Source organism: Hyposmocoma kahamanoa, unplaced genomic scaffold, assembly GCF_003589595.1.
Source record: "Hyposmocoma kahamanoa isolate Upper Pololo Valley unplaced genomic scaffold, ASM358959v1 99879, whole genome shotgun sequence".
NCBI lineage: Eukaryota > Metazoa > Arthropoda > Insecta > Lepidoptera > Cosmopterigidae > Hyposmocoma > Hyposmocoma kahamanoa.
Window position 1 is genome coordinate 7185302 of NW_020656077.1, and position 26372 is coordinate 7211673.

At 38.0% G+C, this 26372-nt stretch overlaps 1 protein-coding gene across 2 annotated transcripts in view; it reads left to right on the top strand.

Moving 5' to 3' along the window:
• LOC113239509 overlaps positions 1 to 26004 on the top strand; it is a 48814-nt gene extending 22810 nt beyond the window's left edge. Inside the window, exons 2-10 of one of the 2 annotated variants that reach the window (XR_003311192.1) lie at positions 14257 to 14351; positions 19108 to 19264; positions 21587 to 21698; positions 22882 to 22964; positions 23213 to 23346; positions 23485 to 23687; positions 23864 to 23949; positions 24996 to 25092; positions 25541 to 25556. Coding sequence is in view for 1 of the 2 variants with exons in the window: in XM_026476546.1 (XP_026332331.1) it covers positions 14257 to 14351; positions 19108 to 19264; positions 21587 to 21698; positions 22882 to 22964; positions 23213 to 23346; positions 23485 to 23687; positions 24996 to 25092; positions 25541 to 25650 (991 nt within the window). In the remaining variant the exon portion in view is untranslated. Of the gene's footprint in view, positions 1 to 14256; positions 14352 to 19107; positions 19265 to 21586; positions 21699 to 22881; positions 22965 to 23212; positions 23347 to 23484; positions 23688 to 23863; positions 23950 to 24995; positions 25093 to 25540 lie in introns of both variants that reach the window. The other variant, XM_026476546.1, reaches the window with a different exon arrangement.
• The last annotated feature ends 368 nt before the right edge of the window (positions 26005 to 26372 follow it).

The window sequence follows — 26372 nt, forward strand, 5'->3', positions numbered from 1 at the left end:
TTCTCACTTTCTTTAAACAAACAAGAACGAATACACATATAACCCTAACAACATATCCTAACATACATATGAGATGGGGATATCCCATATGAAGGACTCCTAATAATTAAATAAATATATTTTCCCCGAATGCAGACAGTTCTTGTTCATCTGGGAGGGTGAGCACGAACTATGCAAACAATTCCGACGTGGTCAAACGACTCCTCATCTTCCCGCTATCCGTTGGAAATATAGCAACACACAAAAAAAAAACACATTCTAATTACAAAACTATATTCATTCAGCCAGTGATTCTACTCATAGAGTAGAGCCTAGACTACAGTACGTAACTTAATCTTAGGTAAATATTAAAATTGCAAACAATCCCTTTGTGGCAAGCGCAAACGCTTTTAAACTAACTGGGTCCCATTTACCAAGGCAAAACGGTTTGAGCACAAGTTCCTTCAAATAGTGTTTTTATCTCATCGAGTGAAATATCTTTGGCACATTCTTGAATTAGGAAACCTTTCAATACAGCATCGAGAAGAGGTCTTGCTTTCCACAATCTGTCCTTGTCTCTTTCTTAAGGCTTATTTATATCTTCATCTAGAACTAGCTTCAGTAAATAACTTGGTAATAAAAATCGGTTCATTGGTAAACAGAACTACTTTTTTAGGATTTTGCGCGTGTATACGTTGAAACTGACTTGGAGCTTGGGCAGGTAGCGCTACTAAGACGAAGATCTTGCGCTGGATGTACCATTTTTCTAAGTTGGTTTTGGTGTGGGTATTCTGGGTAGTGCCCCGGAGTAAATTTTTTTACTCATAGCACAGAAAATTCCCTAGTTTAAAGACCCGGTTATTGTGACTGTCTCTCACTTTATTATTACTTGAGAGAATTTTTTATCGCTTCTTGTTGCCTACCCTGCATTTTAGTCGCGGCTTGGAATCATACTTTAACATACATGCGGCCTTAAAAATAACAAAAAGGAAATGACGATATTTCTGAAAGTGGCAGGAAACGCAATTTGCTATAAATGCGGTCTATAAAGCCATGGAAATCGCGGAATGACCTTAATGATAACTATTACTCGAAACGTAATTCGTGCCTATATCCATTGCCCTCGTTACTACGTCCCTGTATGCCTTTGTAACGGGCATCTATTGTCATAGGACTGCTACGTCATTTTGTTTCATTTCGATCGTGAAAGGCTCGCATAAAATCTTTATTTTACTCCACTGAATTTGAAATTCTGCGCACGGAAGTGTCGGTAATTACTTAATGGACTTCTTAAAACAGCACTAGAATTGAAATAATTATCAACATTTACTTTATTTAAAAAAAGGAAGAGGTTCTCAATTCGACTGTGTTTCCTCTTTCTTTTTGTATGTATGTTACGCAGTAATTCATTTGTGAACCGATTTTGATGATTTCTGTTGGAAAGAAGGTGGGGTATAAATTTGAAGAAAATATTTCACCTCTAAGGGTGGCAAAGTAGGGGATGAATTCGGTTTCGGGCATTTTCTGGTAACCGATTTCAATAAAACTTGACAAATAGATGTAATTCCACGAAGTTTTGAAGTCGGTTTTTTTATAAAAAGTTAATTATTAGTATCGTTTTCAGTGTTCCCGAAATGCACACTGATCACTAATTATCTTGGCTCCCGATCTAATAATTAAAAAATGCATCCATACATTACAGTATAGACCGCTCGAAGGAATGACCGACCTGCAGAAATTTGGGATAACAATCAAACTCAACGATATGCTGCAAAGGATTCTTGGTTGTAGTCATATCAGTCAACCGTGACCATGGGACCTGTAAAGGGCCCGAAACGTCGGTTATTTGAAAAAACAAATCTACGCGATTTTAATCCGGAAAAATAGTTTCATTTCCTATGTGTAACAATCGCGAAAACCTAAGAACTCGATATGTAGTCATATCGTCAGCAATCCGCCAACCTCGACTGGTTAGTTGTGATGGATAAGATAGAGGATAAAAGATCTCGCCGTAGAACACCACGTCGTTGTTCCCTCACTGGGCTCTACGTAAGCTAAAGGAAGTTACAGCTCGTATAAAAGCTACGGAAACTTTCAGGGACACGACTTTCAGCGATGAAGAATATGATTTTTGTATATTTTTATTTTATTATTAGGAAGAAGAAACTTTAGCGAAACAAAACTTTATTCTAAAGGTTATGTTACAAGATTCACCCAAAGCCTGATCACATCTTACTTATTAATTACATTAATTAAACATCACTATTATTTTATAATTACTGTAAAGAAGGGGTTCTTTCGTCCGTAGGATGAGGTTACCAAAACTAGCCAAGTGAAACTCCAAGTGGTTCAGAAGATTTTTATTTTTCACCTTGTGTATCGCCAATACAATTTAACCCTATATGCGGAAGGTCCGGGCAGTTGTTCCCAAGAAGGGAGTCACTCCTGGTAACCGTTACGCGAGACGAGGTTTTTTCACCCTATATGATGGGTAATAATCTTTCACCCTACGAAATATCAGAAGATCCGGGTAGCAGTTCCCAATAAGGGACTCAACTCCTGGTGCCTTACTGAGCTCTCTGTATTCTCAACATTAACAAAATTGTGTCCGAGTCATTGACTTACAAATAAATGGACGACGGGTCTAATACAAAAACCACGAGAAAAAAATGTCCCAAGTCAACCTATTCCAAATTTAAATTGTACTGTCATCGCAGTATCGCGCTGTCAGTAGAACAAATGAAGACTAAAGCGGAGTTTGGCGCTCTGTATACGATTTTAGCGCCTTACAAGTGCGGCCACTTTTTAGCGCGGACCCGACGTCCTTATAATTGTAAGTCAATGGTCCGAGTAGTCATCATTCGAGAGAAAATCGTAACACCGCGATTCAGAAATAACGCCAAATGGGTCAATGCCATCTAGCGGATTCTTGGTGAACTAAAAGTGAACATTTAGGCTTAACGCCGTCTATTACATAAAGCAGGTTTGTTATATTACTTAAATACTACATTAATTCAAGTTATGTATCAATCAAAATGCTGTAGGGCATTTCATAATTTAATTATTTAATTCGTCAATTATTCAACATTGAAATTATATAAACACTAAAGTCGTAGAATGCAATTAGAACTATTAGAAAGAGATTTCGAAATATTTGTTTTGAAGGTGATTGTATTGACATTTTAATTTTATGATTACCAATTATGCCACTAGAGGCCACGGCGGCGGCCACGGAACGAAGATGGTTTTTGTTGTTGAGTTGTAAGAGTCTTGTCGTCTTTTTTGGGAAAAATAGAAATAAAACTGAATCTTGTTGCGGATCTTTTTATTTTTAGGCAAAAAGATCCTCGTGATTCCAGATCCCTTTGAAATGATTGAATTTCGTGCACGGACGCTGTATGATAGTCTTTTTAAATTTTGAAAATTTTTGTTTGTAACGAGGTGACAGAGTAAAAACAGATCATTCTTTGTTTTGGTGCAAAACTGAGCCTGGCTGTAATAACCATAATTTCTATATTGTTTGTGCAAATTTTACATTGGCGCGAACCTAGTCGCCTCCCTGAAGGATACATTCTCCCAGACACATAATTCGAGTCACCTCGCATTTTTGTTGTAAAGGGCTAGAATACAAAAATAGTGTTATCATCGAAGAAACAATTTTTACCCGATTTCGCAAATCCAAATTCCCAACAAGGACTTATGGAAAAGACGTTTAGTATACTAGTTTCAAAATTGCATAATAGTTTCTGATCAATCAAACATTGCTTAAGCTCACTGAATACTGAAAATACGTGGTGGCTCGAATTACATATGTGTCCGGAAGTGTATTAAGAAGACGCCAAGATACGTTGCTGTTATTTATTTGGCTTCCATTTTTAAGCTCTAATAGTGGAATGGTAAAAGAGTATTATATAGAGTATTTTAATTACCTGTTAATTTTGCTTGATGTTAGTTAAATAACCCCCATTTTTCTAAAGTGTCCAGGGTCTGCAAATCATTAAATTATAAGTATGAGATTTCGTTTTTGCCTTTGAGCGGAGCTTACGAAATTGGGAATGGGTTCAATCTTGACTTTTCCGCTTTGTTGTTTAGTCAGCCAGCTTCTGGGTAGATCATATTTATATTAGGTTACAGTGGCTCGCAAACTACCATAAAAAGGTACCTCTTAAGTCAATTGACGGTAAGTGACTTTAAAAATCAGGGAGGATGTGCTGAATCGGTGGGCAGACCATTTTAACAATCTGCTCAACGTGAATCGAAGTATCGACCTACCTCAGCTTAATACTTCAGCTGCCCATAGTTACTAAGCTGGACGAGCCTTTGTCTCGTTACGAAGTAGTTCTTGCTATTAAGCAACAGAAAAATAGGCGCGCGGTCGGTATTGACCTAAGTCAATACCGACCGCGTGCTTATTTTTCACCTCCGTATTTAAGCAATTCACCTGGTACTAATACAAGGCGAATTGCTTAAATACGGAGGTGAGGAGTTGCACTCGTCTGTATGGGCACATTTTGTTCGTATGTGGGAAGAAGAACGTGTCCCGAATAGTTTTAAATTCTCTCGCATTAGAGCCCTCTACAAAAACAAGGGTGACCGTGCAGACTGTGGCTCTTACCGCAGTATTTCGCTCCTAACAGTACCGGGAAGTCTTTGCCAAAGAACTGTTAAACCGCCTCATAGAGCTCTCAGAAGAGATTCTGCCAGAAACACTGTTTGGCTTCCGACCTAAGCGGGGTACCTGTGAGGCAATATTCTCATTGCGTCAACTACAGGAGAAAAGCAGAGAACAGAGTCAAAATTTTACCTCTGCTTCGTTGACCTTGAGAAGGCGTTTGACAGTGTCCCCCGCGAAGCTTTTTGGTTGGTGCTAGGAAAAGTAGGATGTACGGAGCAATTTTTGCGCCTTTTGAGACTTCTACATGACGAAATGCAGTGCTGCGTCACTGTGGATGGTGACAAGTCAGGCTTCTTCCCCGTTACCTGCGGAGTGAAGCAAGGGTGCGTTCTGGCGCCCACACTTTTCGCACTGTACTTTGCAGTTGCTGTTCGTGAGGTCTTGCAAGGTTCGCCGAAAGGAATTCACATTCGTTTCCGTACCGACGGCCATCTCTTCAACCTGGCCAGGCTCAAGGCACGCACTAAAGCGTGCTACGCAATGATCACAAATATTTGTACGCGGACGACTTATGCTTCCTTGCGGAATCTCCAGACGATCTGCAGCAGCTTGTGACCGACTTTCACGAATCCAGCGGCAGATTTGGCCTAAAAATCAGTGTCAAGTATATGGAAGTAATGTCCTTGGATGTTCATGGTCGGGAAACACTGGCTGTCAAACTTGGCGATAATGTGCTGAAACAGGTCGACAGGTTTCGTTGCTTGGGGAGCACGATAACGTCCACGTGAAACCTTGATGCTAAAATCAGCAGCAGAATAGCGGCCGCCGCGGCAACGTTTGGTAAGCTGGATAGCGTGGTCTTACACTCGCGTGACTTGAAGCTGGCTACAAAGGTCTCCATTTATATGACTGTTGTAATTCCTAACATCTTATATTTTGCTGAAACGTGGACAGTGTATCGTCGCCATATCCGCACTTTCGACCGATTTCACCGGAATCGCCGTAGTAAAATATTAAACATCAGCTGGTCCGACTGCGTACGGAATACCGAAGTATTGCGAAGAGCAAAGATAGGTGGAATCGAGGTGTACCTTACGCGGCGACAACTTCGTTGGGGAGGCCACATATCAAGAATGGCAGAGGGGCGAGTGGCAAAGCGCATCTTTTATTCGGAACTCAAGGAGGGCAAGCGAAAGCATGGCGGATAACTCCTTACATATAAAGATGTACTTAAGCGCCAGATGAAAAATTGCTATATTGACCCAACAGAGTGAGAGAAACAGGCAGCCGATCGCCCACAATGGAGATCTTTTGTGGCAAACAAAACGTTATAATTTGAGACTCGTCGACGAATTGAATTGAACGTCAGACGTGACGAGCTAAAAGCCCGACCACCTGTGGCGATCAGCTACTATTACATTGACGGTGTGCTCACGTGCTCCCTGTACGCACGGATCTTTGCAAGTAAGATTCGGTACGTGAGCCACGTGAGAGCGCACGAGCGCCACCAACAGCGGAGCTGAAACAGTTGCCGTGGCTGAAAATGGGTCAGGAGGATACCAACCATAAGTCAAATTCATACACTCATACATTTATCACACTGGTTTTCAACAATAGTGGCTCAAACCAAAACAAAGGATTTTCAATCAAGGATGGTTAGATTTTAACTGTTCATAGCGGTCATGTTGTTGAGGCTGCTTTTGTCAAATCTATTGTTTATTTTTCAGTCACTAAAGACAAATCATCAAGGCAATTGCGGTGTCGAGCAACACGTGCAAATGATAAAAAAAAATATTAAAATGGGTGTTCTATTGCGGCAACGATGCACGCGTGTAGTATATAGTTCTGCGTAGCATTAAAGTTCTGTACACAAACCCATAATGAGTTTCAAAAAAAGAACGTCGTATTTTTGCTATTTAAAATATCAAACATGTCGGTACTCAAACGCTCTATTGCCTCCTATTGGTTAAATTGGCCTAAGTCTTGCAACCGTGCCGTAAACCATCATAAAACAATTATTGGTTAAAATTTAAGCGATACTTGGCCACATTTATTCTGTCTTTGGTTTTATGTTTTGTAGCGCGTTTGGCACTCGTTTAAATATATGAAGAGGCTGTATGATGGAACCTTTGTCTACCCAAATAAATGAGTGAAAATTTTATTTAAAAAATCGAGTTTATTGTCATGGATTGTTAACAAACTATGCATTAAAAATTCGTTGTTTCATTATTTTATTTACTCGTAGAAAAAGTATTATGTGCAATCATTACATAAATCAAATCTCAAAATCTCGTACCTATTGACATGGGCCACTGGGCAGAGCCTCGTGTCGCGGGTTACTCGACTTTATGAAAACTCATTATGCAACGATTGTATAAAATATTATTGAGTTGGTTAAATAATGTTAATGATTTTAGTAGGTAACTATTAATTCAAATTTTCAGAAACATCGGTCCCCCGACTCCGAATGTGAGGCTCGCCGAACACCAGACGAGCCTTCCATCCCGGGCCCCTCTATGCTGGGCAACGAACTCCCCCGAGTCCACTACCCAGGGGCTATGGGGGCCCAGGACAGCATCCACTCAACTGTGAAGTTCAGTGGCTGCTCCCCCAGCCCCCGCGGCGGATCTGATGGCAGGCTCCGCCGCAACCTAACCTAACCTGACTCTCCAAAGAGAGTCCCTTGGAGCGCCCACCACGGGCTAACCGCCCACGTTCGGCCGCGGAGGATAGGACGAGCGGCAACGACACACCGACACGTCTCTTCCCCCGCGGCCCCGCCGCCACTGCATCATCGTAAGCGGTGCAGCCCCGCCAGGTTCGCGGAGGACAGGTCGAGCGGCAACGACACACCGACACGTCTCTCCCCCCGCGACCCTTCTCCAACGCGCATCCGCGCGGTCCCGCTGACCAGACGAGACCCGCGCGGAACGCCCTCCTCCTCGGGGCAGCCTACCACCACCACCGTGGCATGAAATCGACCACGGCTACTAGAGCCCCCCGCCACGACAAGGCGGGAACCCCTTCGGGGGGGGGGGAACTTCACCTTACCGAACCTAATCGTGTCTTAGCGATAAACATCCAACATATCCTGAAAGAACAACGGTGTCGTTATAATTCTGTTTTCGGGGTAATGAAAATTCTAACAAACGTTATTTCAGACAAAATAAATTCGAGTTCGTGACAGGTTACCCAACAATATTTCTCCGCAGATATAAAGCGTCTATATTTCTACGTTCTGAAAACAACACTATTATCAGCTGTGCGTTTACAATCGTGCAACTGTTGACTCATAATAAATTACAGAATACCGTCATTAAATTATCTAGCTTACATATACAACTCCCAATTTGCTGCAAAATTATGGATACACCATGCCGCAGGCGTTGAGAATTATTGAGGATAATGGAAGGGGAAGTAAGTTGGGATATGATACAACCAAAATTGAGTCTTGTTGTGCAATTAGGTACTGAATTGTAGTATGATAACAGTGGTTATTTGGGAAACCAATTGTAGAAACACAATTTGTCTTAAAGGTTTATTTATTCTACCTCAATTTAAATTATCATCATAATTATGTTCGTAAAGAAAAGTTTGTCGGAAGATATTTTTCTGAGGCGAGTGTGAGTTGTTTTTTGAGGGCCAAATTATAGACGTCCTTGAAGAAAGGCCAGGTCAAGAGAACCCTTAACCGACGAGCCTATATAAAAACACTGATACGTGTTGATAAGGCGAAATAAGTGGGTTTAGATCGTAACAAGAGATAGCCGTCTCTACCTATCTCGATGGGAAAAGGACGTGTAATGTACACGTGGTGTACGTCCGAGTTACCAAAACAATTTCGCATAAATTAAAAAGCTATTAAGGATTATCTCCATCACATAAGAGCGATGCCACACGGACGCAGCCGGTACGTTGCGTTGATGCTTGATATTGCCTTTCTCATTCATATTCATGCATCCTTCTCGCACATACTTTTCAAACAAAATCTTCTTTGTGTCAAATCTTCCCCGTGATCTTCGCGCACGCCTACCAAACAAATTAGATGAAGAAATCAATAGAAGACATTGACAGATAAAATTTGATAATAGAAATAAAGGAGAAAAAGTAAGTTATCTCACTAGCGAACCTTATTTGAGAAGAGCGGTGACCGCCCGAAGACTACGAGAACCCCTCTTGGAAATAAAGACAAGGCGTGTCGCTTTCTTCTCTCCCGCTTCATTCAAACCTCACGTCATCTTGTGAGTGTTGTAAAATAATATAAAATAATATAATCCCTTTGGCTCAACGAAAGGGTTGAGCAATCATTCCCATTCCCATCTTAAAATTTGTAAACATTGTAAAATTTTCCCATTAATATACGGGGTGCCATTTTTATAGCCGTTTATATTTTTTAATATACAGTATGCCCGTTATTCGGACAACCTTAATATTGCTTTTCTGTTCGGTTCGAGACTCAGCCTCGATATAGACCCTTTTTAAAAAAAATAACACTACAGTATGAGTAGTAAATGCAGCGTCACCGCTTGACGTCGCAAAGTCGATGCACGCGCCGTGTGCGATCGGTCTAAATCCAATTTCATTCAAGTAACTAAGGAATTGAAAGAATTGTTACCCGAAAAACCCGAAATCGAAAACTGAATCCAAAATGAATATTTCTATAAAGGTGGTTCAAACAAGCGTTTTGGTTATAATCATCCTCCACTATGCATGAGTGATGTATTAGTATTTCTATACCGATTGATATATAGTTGGTTAGTTTAGATTAAATTTGTGTTCCCACATTAATTTACTTTTATTAATAAATTATAACTTGCAAGTTAAGTTGATAGAGGTGGAATTTACTTAATTTTGTTTATCATTTTAAACAGTGTGATACTAGAAGTTTTTTTAACTTTAAAATCTGTGTGTAGCTTTTAAGGTAGCAATTTAAGTTTTTAATTCATTCTAGGTACGTCTCCCCCGGAAGTATGTTCTTGGACGAATCAATCATTTAAGCACCTGTTTTCACAACCCATTTGCTCTGCACATTCTTATTAAACTAAATACAATAAATACGTTCAAGTCTGCTCTGCCTGATTTCGATGGCAAATTTTATAATATCGTGAAATATTAAATAATATTTCAGGATACTACACTGGAATCTTTAGTAATATCAACGGAAATTGGTAGTGTATTAACAGTCCCTTCATAAAAAACTAAAATGATTAACAACACTAAGGGAAGGAGAAACTGATGGCAGCAATAAGGGAGATAAACAAAAACAAGAAATGGACAATAAAGGTGATAAGAGAAACAAAAGTAAAAACATAAGAATGATAGAATGGAACTCAAGAAATGTGAAAGATACCAATCCACTCATGAGCGCTATATCAAACATGTCTAAGATATATACCCAATATCAATTAATAGAGAAAAAGCATGGGACACATACTTACATGGAAGGGTTTCAGCAAAAACGGAATGCATTGATTGGTGGATTGAAAACGCAGAGGTTCCCAGAAAAGAATTATTGGAAGTCATAGAAGTGGTTTGTAGGAAACATAGAAAAAGTGTTAGTGATTATTATAATATTGATTGAGGAAGAGCTGAGTTTCAATTTGGAAGAGTGGAATTAGAGAAAGTTAGAATGAGGACTCAAACACCATTAATAGAAATACCTCATAGCTTAAGAGATGAGGCCTTAATACAGGCAGTTTTACCAAACCAACAATGACGCGATCTACTAGAACAATACATACGATTACCCGGCGAATACTACGGCGAGAAATGCAAACATTAAGAAGCATTAAGAAAAGCGCAAGTGCAAAGAAACGCAAATAATACGCAAACCTTCTTCATTCACGACGAGCTACCGGCGAGCACATACGTCCTCGTACATAATGACGCATCAAGCTAGCCGTCGACACCTAACTACAACGGGCCATATCGAGTCATAGAAACACATGAGAAGTTCTACAATATCGAGCTACTGCACAGGAATGCAAACATATCTATAGACAGATTGAAACCGGCATTCTGCACAAATAACTGGAGGCCTACCATAACCATTCCAAAAACAATCTTATTTCAATGTAAGCTTATTATAATACTACTCATATACGTACCATGACGAGTAGTAGTAGTGTTCTTGAACGAATCAATCATGCACGCACCTTATTCTGACTACATGTTCTATCTGCCATTTCCATTTTTTAACCGACTTCAAAAAAGGAGGAGGTTCTCAATTCGTCTGTATGTTCTTTATAACTCCGGTATTTGTGAACCGATTTTCATGATTCTTTTTTTGTTAGAAAGGGGGTAATTCCTTAGTAGTCCCATTTCATTTTGAACAAAAGCATCCACCTCGAAGGATGGCTGTTCTCGCATGAAGATTCATTTTTATAAAAAGCGCCTAACTTTAATTTAGGAGCAATTACTTTAATGGTTGATTTTGCTACTTCTCTAATTCAATGCGTTTTTCTCTCAATATACTTTGAGTAGTGAGAACCGATTTTTATTATGTCCAGTGTCAAGTCCAAGTATAGTGGCGAACTAGGAGATATTTCGAAAAAACTTAGCAAATAGACGTAATTCCACTTACTTTTGAGGTCGGTTTTTTTAGTACTCTGTACTGAGATTATTCACAACTCATTTGCTCTGCACGTTTTTATTAAATTAAATATAACAAATACATTCAGTAGGTAAGTCAAAAACAGTGTATTAGTTACTGAATGAAAGCAAATTCATTAACTTAATACAGTCATAGCAAGCAACCAAAACTAATACATTTTTTTTTCTCAATCGAAGTGGTCGGGAAAACCATTTGTGCCCAATTGTTAAATTTTAACATTCTTCAGTTCCTGTAGGCCTAGCATGAAAGGGTGCAACTGGCGCGAGAGCGACGTAAAGCGCAAAATACTTCTAATCTCACGTAGAGATTTTGCGCTCTATCGCTACAGACTACTGGTGGTAGAAAAATAATTATATGATTGCGTGATATATATATGATGATGATATTTTGTAATAATGGAAAATATCCATTATTACAAAATATCACGATCAGTAATCATCTCGTTATGTATGTACGTATGACGTCACACTTAAACCTTTTATATTATTTTGTGACCTACGGCTCACAGACAAGCTAAAAATTGTTCTAATAAATTAATAATGTCTTCATGCGATCACAAATTAATAATTATTTTTCTGTTTACAATTATTAAATTGACATCTCTAGTCAGCGACTGGTAGCTGTAAAAGTACCTCGTCGAGTGTAGAAAAACTTTAAGATCTCACAGTGGCATAGTTTGCATAAGCCAACAGATACAATAATGAGGTTCTATGTAGCAGTCTTCAATAGCTAGAATGAGTTTATCGTCGGCTCACTGCGAACCGCTCGTGTTCCATTCGCGACAAGCTTGCCAACCACGTACACATTAAGACTTTTTGTAACATAACATGTAACGGTTACGGTTTGGCCTCTCTAGTGAGTACGCGGCTTTAGGCGTCTGCCACGGTTTGCAAGGACACGATAGTTTCCTATTACTTCAATATCGTATTCTGTTGCTATTTTTCTCTATCAAACTCCTCTTTTGTTAGAACCGTGTTCTTTGAAGTGAAGCGGTAAATAAATCTTAGAAGTGTGTCTACCGAATCACAGATATATTAATTCACGTTGAGCATAAATTACAAGCATACCTCACAGCAAACTGATGAATGTCGTTCAATAAAGTGGACATTTGTCTAAATGTTGAAGTGGACTGCTGAAGTGGACATTTATGTAAAAGTTCAGTAGGGGACAGTCAATATGTTTTAAGGGGTCATGTTTTCAGTCCCAAATAAAATGTACATTGATCTATGTCCCAACCAGCTTTACATTGAGTGATTGCCGACCATTTATCATTAAAGAGCTTCTATAGAACAGATTTAGTATTTTACTTGTAAAGGGTGTCTCAATAAGAGTGCACTTTTTAAGTTTATAATCATTTAGGAAACCAACCTGGTTTGTTTGAAAAAAACAATTATACGCGATTTAAATCCGGAAAAATAGTGTCATTTCCTATGTGTAACAATCGCGAAAACCTAAGAATTAGAATCATTTTTTTTTTCGTGCAAGTGGCAACTCTGAAATTTGACAGCCGTCACCTATATTTATTCCGATTATTAAAAATGGAGGGTTTCACGAAAGAGCAACGCGTTATAATTGTGAAAACTCATTACAAAAATGGGGAAAGTTACGCTGAGACCGCTCGCAAACTTCGCCAAATTTTCACTCGAGAAAGTGCACCTAATGTGTCAACCATTCGAAGAGTGGTCAAAAAATTTTAAGAAACTGGGTCGATTGTGGATATTAAGACTCGGACTCGATCGGTCTCTTGAAAACATTGCTGCTGTAAACGAGAGTGTCGCCGAAAACCCGAAAACATCAATTCGGCATCGTTCTCAGCAACTTCAAATTTCACGAAGCACTTTGCATTTTATTCCATACATAACTAGAACATGTCTTCTTCGAAATATAATAAAAATATCACAACTGTCTCATAAAATACGTGTTTTTATTTTAAAATAAAAAGTGCACTCTTACTGAGACACCCTTTATAAGGGTAAGTCAGTTTGACCAAATTTGGTAAATGTGTTCTTTAAAATTCATCCATTCGTGTTACAGCGGTGACACTACACATGCTGCATAGCGATACAGTCGCTATATATCTCAGCTCGAACTCCAATTTTTCCCATAGGTACTAATATGGTTCATTGTGCTTTAAAAAAATTAATCGCGATGCAATTACCTTTTTGGGTTTAAATTTACAATTAACAGAACCGGGTGCATAAACATATACAGATTTTTCGCACATAACTGTATCGATGCAGTCGTGCTTTTGTATCGATGCAATCGCCTATAAATCTCAAGTGTTGCGATGCTATCGTGCCTTTCAGTTTGTATCGCTGCTAAAACTCGCCGTGTGTAACGGCCCTTAACATATATGATCCTTTCCAACATTTCAAATTAAGAAAACGACGCCTCGGTGAGCAACCTTTGACCGACTTACAAGATTTTGTAAAAGGTTGCTGTAATTAATTAACGTATTTTTGTTTGCAGTATCTATTTTATGAAATACATTTTTATTATCATGATAACGATATACACATATTTTTTGTGAAAATACGCCAAAATGCAAACAAACATTCTGACTGGAACTGAACCAGCATTTGTTGCCTAACTGTGGCTACGCTTTTACCAGCATATTTCTATGTGTGTCTATAATGTAAGCATTATTGAATTCTGGTTTTGTAGGTTAATGGTTCTGGAATTACAGACGCATGGCCCTTGATAACTTATGCTTCAGAGTGACGGGCACGGTAGCTTTTAATCACAAAGATGTGAGGGACAGTCTTCGTGATTAAAAGCTCTCAGTGGCACTGCAACTTCTATGGACAGGCGTATCGCTTACCACCAGCCGCATAACTTGGTTCGTCCGATCACTTGCTAACATAAAAAAAAACCAAGAGAACTTCAGATCGAGTCACTAGATCTTACGAATGTCAATATGTGCCGGTTGCAGGTCACTGTATTGGGTTCAAACAGTTTTCTTTTACCGTAGCGCCTCCTAAGAGAAACTTAAGTTTCTTCACAAAACCAAAGAGCCCCCATTAATCATACTAATTTTTGTTTGTTACAGTGGGTCTAGTCGGCGGGTAGGATGTAGCGCCATGCATCGCTTAGTGCTGCTGTTGGCGGTGCTCTCAGCGATTGCGCCTCAAACTAACTTCACTAGTAAGTATAATCATAATCTAGCGATCTTTTACTTTTTCAACTACTTTTGGCTAAATCCCCGTAGCTTTGGAGTTAACACACGTACGTAAATAATATAAATAGGCTAACGATTGTCTCTCTGTCAAGCAGTGATGTGCGAAATAATGTTATTTGTGCAGAACAGCAGTGCTTCACAAAAAATATACAAATACATTTTGTAGAACACACCAATATGTGTTCTTGTTTTTTTAAAAGTGATAGTGTTTTTTAAAAGTGATAGTGTTTTTTCGGTCGTTTATCTAACTGTATTTATTTGAAAAAAAAAAACTTAGTGACTGTCATTCGTTTTAATTTCCTACTAATACAGTCGAGTCGGGTGATTCGTTGATTTTGCGTTCTTGTAACTTTCGTAAGCATGTTGATATTTTTTTTGTTTTGATTTTCAGCAAATTCTGCTTTATCACAAAATTGAAAAGAAACAGTATTGTATTTAATTTAATTTTTTTTCTATAATAAGGCTGTGCTAAGTTATTGTCAAAAGATGTTAATATAATTGCCACTTTATCGATTTCTGGCTCTTGTTTACTTAAATATAAACCTATTTTATAATCTTTTTGGTTTGGTCTGATAAATTTTTCTTTTTTTAACAGTCTTTTTTATAACATCAAATGGCGGGACGAACAAGTCGTTCGCCTGACGGTAAGCTACACGCCTGTCCATAACAGTTGCAGTGCCACTCAGAGCTTAGATCTTAGCGACACTGCCACTGCGCCCGTCACCCTAAGACATAAGTTGACAAATCACATGTACCTGTAATTTCACCAGCACCCTTACCCTTCAAAACCGGAACACAGTAATGCTGACATTACTGCTTGGCAGCAGAAATAGTTAAGGTGGCAGTACACTGGATGAACCCTATCACCAAGGAGCTCCACTGCTATCGATCGGTACCGCTTTCTATTAAACAGGCACGAGAAACACGAAACATTTTATTTTTGTAAATTTTCATAGTAATTTGGTAACGAATAAACAAATAAACTTATAGCAGTTCTCATCTTGCCCTTTGCAAGGCAACCTCCATCACAATAGGGTGGGGGCATCGGATATTCCACTTTGCACTTTACAAATGACAATAAAAACGAAGACAATAATTACATTTCATTTTCTTTCAGGAACTGTCCGAATTATTTATTACACATTACTTGATATTTCTATAGAAAAATTTTAAAATAGTGCCCCAGGTTATTAAAGTGCCACTGTAACTAGTGATGGTTGGCAGAAGCGAAACAGTTTGACGGCATTCGCGATCTAAATCCATTCACAAATGTTCGGAGGTCATGAATTTTGCCTACGATCAACTTCTACCAGCGACCTTTCCCATCATGACGAATTCTGTGCTTGTATCTGTCGTATCTAAGCACGTGGCTACGATGTGACTTTTCCAATAATGGAGTATTATTAGTACACCTTATACAAACAAGAGCAACGATTTCAAAATAACTGGCAACCCTGGGACAGGGAAATCGAACCTTCAGCTCAAAGAAGATGAAGATGTACCGTACCTACGTCACTTTATTAATGCTGAATTTTATTCCAAAATTGAACACTCCTATTTTGTTCCTTCAGTACTATTTCCAATTGTAAATATAATAACTGTAACTTTTTCAATGCAAAAAACCGACCTCAAAAGTTTACTTATCGGCTTTTTTCGATTTCCACCGGATCCGTTCATCATATTCTGACTTCTGGTGACAATGGTACTGTTACGGACTCCTACACTTCATATTTTTTTCTGGTTTTCCTGGTGACGGTGATCTGTTGATACATACATGTATTGTGTCAAGTCAAAAATCGACTTTTATTTGCGGAAAACCAGTTTTTAATTTGTCATAGCCGAAACGAACCCGGAATAGCATCATCGGTATCAGGGACCACATCCAGAGTATACCCTTACCAATAAAAAAATAATTTTCCAAATCGGTCCACAATTGATGGAGAAATCGGTATGTACAAGCCTATACAATTGAGAATTTTCCTCGATTTCCATGGATTTCCTTATCAGATCCTGACTTGGTGACAATGGGACTACCATGACAATGCCCCTTTGAAACAAAAAAGAATTTTCAAAATCGGTCCATAATTGACGGAGAAATCGGAAAATATACGAAAAAAACGTATAACCTCCTTTTTTGTAGTCGGTTAATAAAATTGTCCGAAATTTAGCGGATGAAGATCTCTAACACAAACTCATTCTCACTCACTCAGGTATGTATGAAATTAAAAACGCAGCCAACGAAAAAGCTGAATTCAAAATAATTGGCAGTGGACGTCTCTGCGTGCGTCCGCAATATTAACTCTGGCACGAGTCGGCTGATTATTATATCTGAAGTACTCTATACTCGATCATTCAGCATGTTCATATTCAAATATCCATATTCCCGTCACATTTATGGTATTTACCATGTGTCAGAGAGGGCTAGGCAGAAATGCTCTATGGAATCTATAGATAAATTTAGATCATTCGAATACGAAAATTTGTAGGTAACTATTTTGTCATTTGAATGGCAGGTTAGTAATTACTAACGAGTCGAAAATCGAAATCATTCGCAGTTGCGCATCGCTATTCCTGTACATCTTTTGTTCACACATTTCGTATTTTGACGTTTGTGGTGAAACTCCTTGCTACAAAATTAGTACTACATACATATGGCATCTAAAGCTAACTGTCTACTCATGCCTCCGCATAATGTCAACTACATTTAACTTTGTTTATGTGCGTGATCCCGCGCCCTTTGGTTATAAGTTTCAAACCCGTGAATATTCCCAATGAGATCGGGAACGATTTAGTCGCAGGGGTATAAATCTTTAAAACTACTTATATAATTACGAAATAACTAAAGAACGTTGAAATAAAAATACACACTACGAGGGTCACGCTAAAACAAATTAGATTTCCAAAAATTGTTAAGATTTATTCTTTATTAAGGGTATCAATATTCTCAAAGTACTCACCATCGACACGATTCACCTTGGACATGTATACACTTTTCTTTTTGTCTAAACCGCTTCGGAAATACCGACGACCACTCTCCTTCAGACACCTCAGAAATCTTAGCAGCCAAGGCATGTTCTTTCTTTCAAACCGCTTGTCTTTATCTTTTTCGGAAATAGTAAAAATCACAAAACGCTTGGTCAGTGGAATATGGCGTGAGAGACAGGGTAGATACATTTTTTTTAATGTGTCGAATATTTTGGCTGAAGCGGCGTTCTCGTAACATCAGAAGAAGTGCCGGTCCCTGACTACATGCGCTTGTCACACTACGCGGACAACACTGTTTCACGCCATTCAGAGTTAGCTGTACTTTGATAATTTAGCACTACAGTTAACAATGTGTCCCGTCTTTCAGAAAAATGAGGCGACCATTTGTTTCTGTGTGCTTATTGCACGACGACATTTCGCTAGAGTCGGCTCGTCTTTAAAGCACCATAGTGTGGACTGTCGCATAGTTTCTGGATCATAATGTATAATATCTATGTTTTATCAACTGTCAGTATATCAAACGTTCTTTTTCTTGCTGGCGTCGAATACATCTAACATAAACTTGCACCAATCCATGCAACGTTTTTTCTACTCATCGTTACATTCGGATGTAACTTATCTCGAACAACGCTCATGGAAAGACAGTTGTCCGTGAATAATATCTGTCTGCAATGGAACCTATCTCGAACAACGCTCATGGAAAGACAATTGTCTGTGAGTAATATCTGTCTGTAATGCTGCTGATCCAATGCCCAATTCTTGCTCAAGCACTACAAGTTGTGATTCGTCGGTTTTCACAAGTATTTTTTTCGATAGCTTAAACGTTTTCTAGAGTCATTGCGGGTGGCGGCCGACCTGGCTTTCTTCAATCCTTCCCCGTTCTCTTTTAAATTCAGCAAGACCATTTGAAAACTAGCTCATGACCAAGCAGAACTACCAAGAGTTGTGGCTAAAAGTTCAAAACATTCTTGCGGTTTTAAACCATTTTTATAGTCATAATAAATTATAACATGAAAATCACATCGAAAGAACTCTATTGTTGCGAACAAATTCCCGCCTAAGTATCTTTGAAAAAATGGTCTTCCATTTTCAAATTTATGAGCAAAAAACCTGCTATGTCGACGGTGTGCAAAAAACTTGCTATGTCCACGGTGTATAACTTGCCAGTATGAAACGAATGAAGAAAGAGTATCTAATTTCTTTCTGCGTGGCTCTCGTATGAGCGAAGTTACTAATTTAAAAAACAGAGTATCTAATTTCTTTCGGCATGGCTCTCGTATGAGTGAAGTTACTAATTTAAAAAATAATTACAACTTCGTTTTGCTCTTTTTGTTTATTAAGCAATATACCGACCAAATTTAATCAATGTACGCTATATACTTCTCATTTTACAAACGGCTAAGTAGACACGCCCTTGGCCCAAGATCCTTAGTATCGTATCATAATGCGCAACAACACACATTAGCGATACCGAGCAAGTTGCAATTGTCCTCTTTATCATTAACGTACATCCGATTTGTTGAAACCCGAACTGCCATTTCGAAGTTTGTCTTTCGAACTACAGTAATACAGTCCAACAAAACTACGTCACATGACATCGGATGTTCTTATCGCGGTATAATAATGTTAGGCTACATTCATGCGGACCACGCAAGCAACAAACAAACTCGACACAAGTCGACGGATAATAATGTACATTTCCTCTATTGATTAAAAGTTAGATATTACTTCTCTCAGATATTGACGAGTCACCCACGACAACAATTACGATGCCGCCGACCGTGTTCAAAAATCCACAGCGAGCAGTGACGCCTAGGCGCGCCAAGGGTGAATCGCCCATGCTCAACTATATATTCGACTCCTATGCGGCGAACAACAGACATTTCCACGACAAGTAAGTAAAACTATCTCGGATTCAGTTGAAAAGCGTGCCAACAGACTGTTGTGACTTGTTTCAGATTTGTCACCTTGCGTCTAAAAAAAAAAGCTCTGAGTAGCACTAGAACTTAAGTGACTTGTTTTAGACGTGTCAACTTATGTCTCAGGGTGACAGGCGCAATGGCAGCGTCTCTCAAATCTTTGCGATTTAAGCTCTGAGTCTGTGTCTGTCTGTGAATCTGCGTCTGTACAACTGCTATGTACAGACGTGTCAATTAACTGAAGAAAAATTGTTTTACCGTGGCTGTAATTATTTAGTGTGGTTAGGAAGTACCTTTGCCGTGATTATAGGTTTTAGGAAGATCGATTAAGATTAACGGAGTCGTATTTTTTAAGAAGTTTCGTCAACTGAGTGAACGAAGATATCTTCGTGCATACACTTAGCAGCTCAGTTTATTATCTGTATTACTATCACAACACAAAAGTGGTTCGTGCGCGTATTGTGATAAACGTGTCCGTATATAAGGTAACGAGATGTTTATGTGTAGGTCATGCGGCTTTAATTGTGTAATCTTTCTGGAAACCTTGTAGGCGACCCATCCCTATATATTTATTTATTTAAGATGATATTAGAAAACTCTTTCTGCCTGGACTCGAACCGGTATCTGTTGCCATGCCAAGGCTACCACTTTTAACCAACTGAGCTACACTAGCTCTACTCTTAAGCTAACAGACAATGGTCCGAAAGCAGTTTTGGAGTTTTTTCTTAAGAAAAAAATATAAGACAATCATCGATATTCAATAAATAAATATTTCAACTTAAAGACATTATAAAAACTATTTTGCATGCACTACCACAAAGCAGTACAAGTGTGCTATCCTAGCATGTTCCTTTACATGTTGAGACTAATTGTGGCTAATAGCGGCCGTCGTTATCACATTTGAAGCTCTAATGAAGAACCTTTTTGAATCTAACCATATTTAAGGAAAACCGATTAAATAGCTTATCCATATTGTCTTCTTGTAAATTATTTCAATTAGCGAGGCTTTATGTTAAAAGTTTAGCCACCTTCTTTGTTCCAAACGTAATTACAATTAGACGGCGAATTTTTCTAAAATGTCCCAAAAAGTCGAAAGTTTATGAAAATAAGTTTAAATTTGGAAAAGCGAGAATTTCGTTTAGTGACGGTATTGTTTTGAAAGTGCGACATTATAATTAATTAATACGAAATACATATTTGTCTAGTATTTCTTCTAACCCTAGAGTGGTATGGCAGTGAGTGTTGGGTGTGGCAGAAAAAAGCATGAAAGTATGGTGAATGTTGTAGAATTTCGAGCCTAATCAAAGAATATGAGCATTAAGACTTTTAAATGTAAAGCTCATGTTCAACTGTTCCCAAAAAATTGGCGTAACGCAATCAATTTCTTTTTTAAATGTATACCTCACATTTAGATACGGATATGTATAATTAAGAACATTATTACGTCATAACGACAGCTTCATTTGACTTACAATGAATGACGTTTGGTAACTCTACCAATAGCTGCCCGTGAAAATGACAGCTCACAAATTTAATTCCATTTAAAAAAGCCGCGTGTTCTTTAGTCCATTTTTGGCAAATGTATTTTGTATGGACATAGTAGGGTGTATAGTAATCTAATTTACAAGAATATTATTCGACTTTAATATAATTCGAATTACATTCCCAAAGCGTCTTTGCAAAGGTCTACGTGTATCTGATACAAAAAATAAACGATATACAACTGCTACTTTCTGTACTAATTGATGTAGGTTTTTAGCACAAGTGGATACAGGTATCCAGAATTTTTAATAATTTATCAAGAAAATTATGCAAATTAATTTTGGGAATATCGCTCGAATCATATTTAAATTATTAGTGACATTCCCAAAACGATGGATTCAAATTTCAACCTGTATCTGATAGTAAAATAAACGATATACATCCACGACTCCTTTTAGTATGATTCGACATGACTTAAAATATTGACAGAAAAAATGTAAAAGTTTCATTATTTCTTGACTTATATTGTGATACAAAAAATTGGTGTACAGACGTAAACACGTACATTAGAGGTTATAAGGGACGATTTGAAGTTAAAGTAATTTGGGTACGCTTAATGAATTTAGAAACTTTTTGGCACAGTCGATTTTACATCGGCTTACTTAGCCTGCCGCTGCCACAGTCACACACGCAAATAATATGACCGCGGTTTGCGCGGGCCGGCACCGGCAGTTTTTTCACGGAACTGTTTAATATGTGTTTGGAGACTACTTTGTAAAAAATAGCAGTTTTGTGCAATTAAGCCAATTTTTCAGGTTTAGTTCGCCTTCTTTTGATGACGACAATTCTTCTGAAAGCAACATTGAAGCATACACTGGTGCAACGGTCTTCTTCAATTGTCGCATTTCATCTTTGAGAGACAAGCTAGTAAGCATCAATATTATTATGCTTATACAAATAGAACTATATAATAATCCTCTCTTCTAGTCGGTAAGACGATTTCGGACGATTTCGGACGACTTCGGAAGACTTTTGTATATTCTTTTTGCTATGTTTTTGTTTTGCATTATTGATATTTTGATAGTCAGTCTGTGTTTCTTATTTATTGTATTATATTGCGTTTTCATCTAAGTATATGTGCTTATTGCTGTCGCTTTCCTCACTCCATTTCCCGTACAGTCAATATCATTCACTTCATTTTGACTTTTTTTTATTTTGACTATTTTTGCCGCCCCGCAGTAATGTCTTACGATTTTGCAGGGTAAGGTTACTGGTGAAATTATAGGCGCATGGTACTTATCAACTTGTGTCTCAGGGTGACAGACGTAGTGGCAATGTCCCACAGATCTTTACAATTTAAAGTCCTGAGTGGCACTGCAACTTCTATGGACAGGCGTGTCGCTTAACACCAAGCACGTCTAGTTCATCCTGTCACTTGATATCATATAAAAATTAACATGAGACAACCTATATTTTGGATTGTGTAGAAAATAAACAGTAAAAAAAGAACAAATTTTATTGATGACGAAATGAGTATGGCCATACTGAGAAAACGTACGTTCATAATTTAAGTAGATTAATTTTCCCTCAACTCCGGTCAGTGCTGATAATAAGGACGTTCACTTTTTCCATTCCTTGTTTACAAATATTAAATTATAAACTGCATCAGAAACAAAAAAAAAACTAAAATAATATCTATGTATATATGAGTGACCTTGGTAGTCGCCTACGACTTTTCTATCGACTCTCCTTTGGCAAAAGTTCCGTAGAATTTATAGAATGACCCATGTTTAGCACTGCCATCCCTGGAAATAGTCCGGCCTAGACTTCCATTGCTGCTTTCTACATTTTTCATTATATGCTTAACCTAACGAAGCACAACGATGAATGGGCATTCTTGGAAGTAGGTACTGATTGCATGATTGTATGCTAGCGGTTTGTTTGGTTAATAGCGACTCTGTATTTTTATAAAGAGACGTGGTTAAGAAGTTACCAACGGCACCCCCATTGTGCCCGGTAAATTATTCGTAAATTATTCACAATTCATAGGTTAGAATCCCCTTGCACACACACACACACATATATCTAAATTAGTAAATGTTTGTTTCAGGTCTCTTGGGTAAAAGTCTCTGAAGTTAGTACCGAAATGGAGTTGCTGACAATAGATTTAAATACTCACACGTCAGACAACAGGTAAAAGAAAATGAAATTTAAATCATTCCATTCCTTTCCATCAGTTCCATTTATGGTCAACTGTCAGAAGATCCATTGATTTGTTATCAATTGTCATAAGTTTTTTATCAATTGTCATAAATTCCATTTGTGGTCAAATGTCATAAGTTCCGTTTGCGATCAATTATCGTAAGTTACATTTATGGTCAATTGTCGTAAGTTCCATTTGGTCAATTATGTAACAAATAATTTTGTTTTCTCGCGTTTAGGTACAGAGTAGATTTGGGAGGAGAAAACTGGCGTTTGATATTACGTGAAGTGAAAGTTCAGGACTCCGGAGTCTATTGCTGCCACGTTTCAACCCATCCCCCATTGTTGAAGCATGTCAAATTGACAGTTTATCGTGAGTATAACGAAATCATCTGGTAAGATATGCTTGGTGACGTATTATTAGTTCTTAATGCATTCCTCACGAACTATTACAAAACGCTGTGCGATACAGTCGTTAATAGCAAACAATAAGGATACGTTTCTTTTACAGCGCCCGAAATAAAACTGACTACAGAAGTATTTGTAGAAACCAGCGAAACCCTCTCTTTGAAATGCATGATATTATATTTGGATCCGGGAGATACGAAGCCGGAATTGCACTGGTATAAAGGAAATAGCACTGTATCTCTGGATGAGTTACGTGGCGGAGTTTTCATCGAAACGGATCTGAATAATCTCACAAGTCATTTGCAGGTAAATATAATCAGTTACTTACCAATTCACAATTATGTTTAGTGTAGGGTTGTAACGAAATTACTCCGTACGTCGTAGCAACCGCGAAGTGAAGCTAAGCGAAAACTTTGTGTGCTACAGCGAAAGTTGACATGTCATACTTGATTGATGTGACTTATAGATTGAATGGTACACAGCTTTAGCTCGACCAGACGCGAAAGACCGTGGCGGACATCTGAAGAAGCAACCCCTGATCTTAAGCACATCGACCGATATTCTCAGGGTAACCAATATGTTTCGTAATCTCGTCTTCTAATTACGGTTAATGAGGCACATGCGAGGAATCAATGATAGCGAAGGTCTTGCTTTCGCATATGTGAAAACGAGACTTTCGCTTTTGCATATGCGAAAGCGGGTATTTTCGTTACAACCCTTTTACGTTACAAAAGGACTAACCTAGTCATAAACCGTTTGTGAAGGATCCTTACTTAAATATTCATAACAATAACGTTATATCTAAATTAAAAAAATTATAATCCTGCAAATTGCTAATTGGTACTCTCATATGAACACAGCATAAAATTTCTTACGATCATAAAATTACCGCGGCACGAACTAGATTACCGCATGCACGACATAAGCAATGCCAACGTAATTATGTTTTCTAACCATTATTGTCTTTGGGAGATAATACAGGACGTAGAGCCAAGGGTTAACTGCCGACAAGGGACGGAAAGATTTCGAGCGAGTAAAATTGTAACAAGAAAAAGTAAAATGATTATCATCTATAGCAGCCTCCTGACGATCGAGGCTATGCATTTTGTAACAAACAAGCAGAATATCCTGATGTAACAAAAAGCAGATTATTTAGATGTAACAAAAAGCAGAATATTCTCATATAACAAACAAGCAGAATATCCTGATGTAACAAATAAGCACAATACCCTGATGTAACATTCAAGCAGAATATCCTGAAAATAAGCTCTCATGCAAAATATTCTAGATAATTAAGTCACTATCCCAGACCGGAAGCAAATAATTCATTTTTTGTCCTAATTAATTAAAATAAATTACTATACTAACAATTAACTTACATTAGACTACGTCGCGATTATTTGAACTTTATGTTGTTTTATGTTGTAGTCGGTGTTAACAAAGCCGATCCCTTAAACCCCTTCAGGCCCCGTAATTTTACCTTCGTTCCGGCTAAATATATTTTCCGGGTTAAGTGTAACTGGCAACTTGAATTTATTCCCTCTACTCACTCGTACTGTTGTACACTTTCCTACTTTATTGTTATGCATTTGTTGTAACAGTATATTCACGCAGGTTGCTCTCCTGAAGATGGAAGACGCTGGAAATTATACCTGCTCCCTGGAAGCCCCTTTGCGTATGACAGCCGTGGCTAGAGTTCACGTTCTGCAAGGTTAGTATTATTATGAGAATTAAGTACGTTTCCCCATAAATCAAACGACAAGTTGCCGAAATGATAAATTTGTGACAAGGACTGTTAAACTTCTACTTTATTTATTGTAGACGCATTTTATCTATTCCAAGCATAGTGAAAGTCAGCTCAATTGGAAATGAACTTTTTCGGATCTAAATCAGTATATTGGTCCAAAAGATCTAACGTTTCTCGAGCTCTTTACACGATTTATCGTTAGGCTGATTGTGTGACTGAAAGAAATGTAAGAAAGTTTTGATCCGAAAAAATTGTTTTAGCAATCGCAAAAATCGAAGAACAAACTCTGTTTCTCAAATCCCATTATGCCAATAACAGCGTAATATTGCTAAGTTTTAACGAAATGTCGGAGTTGCATTACGAATTCCAAGATATGTTCCTAATTAAATTATTTACTTACAACACTTTTTAGGTTCGAGTCTGGCTGAGCTTCAAAGCGGTGTTAAGGTAACCACCAGCTATTCAAGCTTACTTATGGTAAGCCTACTGCTTGTTTTCGGGGCCAACGTAGATATAAGATGACCTAATTAAGCAAATCGCCGATCTATAGGGAGACGACGGCTGGGTAGTGCAAGAATAAATGGGATCAAAATTTTACTTACAAAATTTTACAAGCAGCTGCCGGTCAAATTTTAAAAATTTGAATATCGTCTTTTTAAGTTTAATATTCCTATTCATTCTTGCTATCAAGTCGTAAGATTAAAAAGATATAAGATCTTTATATTGAAGGAAGAGTACCGTCCAAGGATCCTTCTGATAACAATAAGGACCATTAGTGAGATTGTACATGAAATGTACGGAATGGGCAATTGGTTGTCTTGTATCAGTATGTATACAAAGTGAAAAAGTCTGATGATCATTTACAGCAGGTACAGCCGCGAATTCTGCTCCACCGGTGAAAGACACACTTTCGTTGTGTCTAGGAAAACTTTAAGCTTCACGATTGGCAATTACACAAATACTTGTACATGTATGTAATTAACTAGAATCAATAGATACAATCGTAAGCATAATTCCAATTACTTCTTTTTATTAGTCTTGGTGGAAATGAACTTGCTTTACACGTAGATGAAAAATAATTGACCCAAGTAAAGCTTTTATTAAAAGCTACAATGACCAGGTGTAAGTTTGTCAATAACATTGAAAGTAGCAAAGAGAATCTGAAATGAAATGGACTTTGTACACTTCCGACATATCAGCTTGAAGACACTTAAATATCTTCCATATCAGGTATACTTTTGGAC